This window comes from Cupressus sempervirens, chromosome 8, assembly GCF_028749045.1.
Source record: "Cupressus sempervirens isolate cs-2001-9-10 chromosome 8, ASM2874904v1, whole genome shotgun sequence".
Lineage (NCBI taxonomy): Eukaryota > Viridiplantae > Streptophyta > Pinopsida > Cupressales > Cupressaceae > Cupressus > Cupressus sempervirens.
The window spans coordinates 775450483-775454018 of record NC_143125.1 but is presented as its reverse complement, the minus strand read 5'-3'; the positions used below and the strand labels follow the sequence as shown (position 1 = coordinate 775454018).

At 32.6% G+C, this 3536-nt stretch overlaps 1 protein-coding gene across 1 annotated transcript; it reads right to left on the bottom strand.

Annotated features, from left to right (window-relative positions):
* Positions 1-864: 864 nt before the first annotated feature.
* Positions 865-1984, bottom strand: LOC149544714 (uncharacterized). The gene is made up of 2 exons (XM_089795278.1): positions 1761-1984; positions 865-1616 (listed from the first exon to the last, which is right to left on the bottom strand). The coding sequence occupies exon 2, from the start codon at positions 1584-1586 to the stop codon at positions 1209-1211; it is 378 nt and encodes a 125-aa protein (XP_089651404.1). The 5' UTR covers positions 1587-1616; positions 1761-1984; the 3' UTR covers positions 865-1208.
* Positions 1985-3536: the final 1552 nt, after the last annotated feature.

Below are 3536 nucleotides of genomic sequence, written 5' to 3'. Positions count from 1 at the left end.
ATCAACGACCTAAACAACGATAAATGCCTGGATTGAATTTAAATATTTTGTTTAATGCGTGAATTGACTATAGTGGAAGATGATATATGTGCTTGTCATCAAATGTTAACAAATATGTGTGGTTAGCAAACTATGACGTCTGGTTTGGGTGGCAGGTAGACGCTAACGCTTTCACCGTCTTTACTTCAATTAAATAAACAAATTATAAACAAATCGTCGGTGGCACGTTTGTGGGGGATATGCAGAAGAAATTTTCTATGAATGTGAAACATTAGGAGAAAATACCATCAAATAAAGGCAAAGGGAAATTAGGCGAATCGTTCTTTATTATAAATGGAACAAGATCCTCTATCATATGTCTACGATGGCTTAAGTTCTTTATTATAAATGGAACAACGAAATGAAATATCGCTTCTTTCAGAGAATCAGGAGCACGTGTAATTAAATTTTCAAATTTATATTTTCTGATTATCTAAATAAATAATTTTATTTTTATTTCTACTAACAACATATTTAAAAAGTAGTAAAAAATTTCTGGAAGGAAAGTTATAACAGAATTTGACTGCATACAAGATTTGAGTATCAGAACATATGATAAATCATTGTTGATGCAACAATCTTGTATATAATAGAATTCAACTTTTTTTAATTTAATAAATTATAAAATATCTAAACAGAATTTTAAAAGAAGTGATGAGCATTGAGTTGAAGACTATAACCCATGGGCCAAGGCTCTTAAAAAAGTTGTTGAAATCATTTGAGTTCAAACTTTCAATACCAGTTTTTAACCCAATCTGTGAAAGAGTCTCCAAAGATGTGAATCAACAACACATTAAATGAATTTCATTTTGAAAAATTCCTAAATAACTGAAAACATCATTAAAAACATTCCTTCATTCACTCATACTTACATAACAGATGACTTATTTTTTATACAAATCATACAGAAGCTTCCAGTACGATCCACTGGTTTCGCATGGATACTTTCATTTTCCCATTTGCAGTAATAGGAAACATTTTTTCTTTATACAATCGAATTTCTCTGCTATTAAGTATTATATGCTTCTTCAATCCAATAGATCTCTGTATACCGAAAAAAGATTATTTCAACTAAAATATTTATTATAGCCCGCAGGGGAAAAAGGCCGAATGAATGCACAAGCACAAAAAGGCCAAGTGAAAATTAAGAACAGCAGAGTAGCATCTAATCAGGTACAATAACTCCAAATCTTCCGTTCAGCTGCAGGTTTGTGCAGTGATGGAAAACAGGCAGCAGCACGTAGATTCTTCTTTTTCTTCAAATTTCCCTCAATAAGATTTTCGTAACGGCGGCTCATAAAGCCTTTCATCGCTTTCATCAAATCTTGAAGAAACTCTTTCAAAATTTCTTCCAAAGATTCCTCCTTGAGCTTCCGCATGGACTTCCTGAGCTTATCTTTGAAGGTTTCCTCTACGGAGAAATGATAACTCTGAAGAAACGTTCGTCTGGCCAAATAATACTGACGTGCTCTGTAACCCTCGTCTTCGTCGCCGCCATTTAGAAGGCTTGCCGAGTCCGTATTTGGATCAACTCTCTCAGCAGTCATGGTAATAAAAAGCAAACAGAAACCCTCAACCTGCTCCACAACCAAAATTCTTTGCTCAAGTTAGTTTTTCTTGACGATTCAAAACCAGATTTGTGGCTTTATCAAGCAAAGAAGAATTTTAAGGAGACTTTCACTTGAAAATTTAAACAATCGATTCATGCTTTAAAACTCTACCTTATCCCGCTGCTAAAGAGCCGCCAAAATCTCCTCGGGGCTGTATATACAAGTGTTTTCCCCAAATTTGATGCCTCACTTCAGCTGCATACTTGTCACAAACAGAAAGCTAACTACCATAACTACACGTTCAGGAGAATAAAAACCCTGAAATTCCCTTCGCTGGTGCTGTGCTTATTTTGCTTCTATTTAGGTATTTGTCCTTTCAATATTCCACCTGCTGTATAAGTAGATTGCAATAAGCGTATGGTCTCATGGAAGGAGCTAACCAAAATAGGTCAATTTCATAGAAAGATCTTTTGACGAAATACATATTTTTAATATTTAATTAATCATTATCAAATATATACTAATAAATCCAAAACATCAGTTATCCATCCAAAACAAACCACAGCCTAACACATAACCGGACTAAATTTCCTTTGCTTCGTCGTGCAGAAATTAAAATACCCGTGTTTTAGATTCTGGAATAAGCAGAATCCGATACGCCTTCCTTTTCGGGCATAGCATTTTTAATATTTAAGAATTTATGTTTTGGCGCAGTACAAACTGACGCAAGCTGCGGGAATATTTAGAGGGAAGAAAATTGAATTGGAAAGTAACCGGTAAAAAGTAGATAACTGCGAGGAAAAAGACACACACCCTTGTGTCATCAAAAGGTTTATCGTGAAGTTGGAACTAGTCTATCATATTAATTTACCATAGACATGTCTTTCTTTCTACGTTTTGTTAAAAAATTGATTATCAATTTTTATTTTAAACTTAAATTTTCTATAAATTAGAAAATAATAATATTAATTAATAATATATGTAAAATTCTTAATAACTTATTAGTAATTAAACAGAAAAACATAGAAACATACTGTAGACGCTCAAAAATGGTTCGCATCTATGAATTCATCACTTCTTCATACTAATTTGTCTCATTTTCTCATTCTACTAACTTCGATCTTTTGGCTAGATTGACCATATTTTGTCATTTGTATCCCCTTTCACATCAATTTCATATCAACTCAGAATCATATCAAATCAACTCGAAATCGATCCTAATCAACCCGAAACGTATCAAACATCCCAAATCAATCATCATTTATCCGCTCCTAGGCATTGTTGTGGCTTTTAGTGCCTTGGAAACCTATCAACTTATCAATCTTATCAATCTGACCTTAGTACTGTCATGGCTCTCAGTACTAGGTCAAAATATCATTTATGTCATTCAATCTTTGACATTGTTGAGGCTTTCAATGTCAGATCATGGCATCATCAACCATTTTAATAATATTGACAGTGTCTGTCAGTGTTATTATGATCAAAACTTATCAATCAATTTCAATCCTATAGCATTTACAATGTCGGTTAAATGTTACATATCAATTAATTCATGTCATGTGTCCTTGGCATGTTATCAATTTCAATCTATCAATTAATTTGACCATGGCTTTGGTCTACCTTTTCATCATCTTATTCGATATCCATCATCGTCACATTTTCATCAAAGGATACAGTCGCATTCATTTAATCAATTTGGCCAATCATCTGCTAATTTTCTCTATAGGATTAAATAACCCATAATTTAATCCTATTCTTTCTAATTATTCTTCCTAATTATCATCCTCAATTAATTAATTTATCATCGTCAATTAATTAATTTTATTAATTAATTGATTCATTATCTGCAAACCATGGAAATTCTTAATCTCCTAAGTTGCATTTTTCATCATTAAATCCATTTTCTACTAATTCTTATTTTGTGGAATAAGAGGATTTTTAATTCAA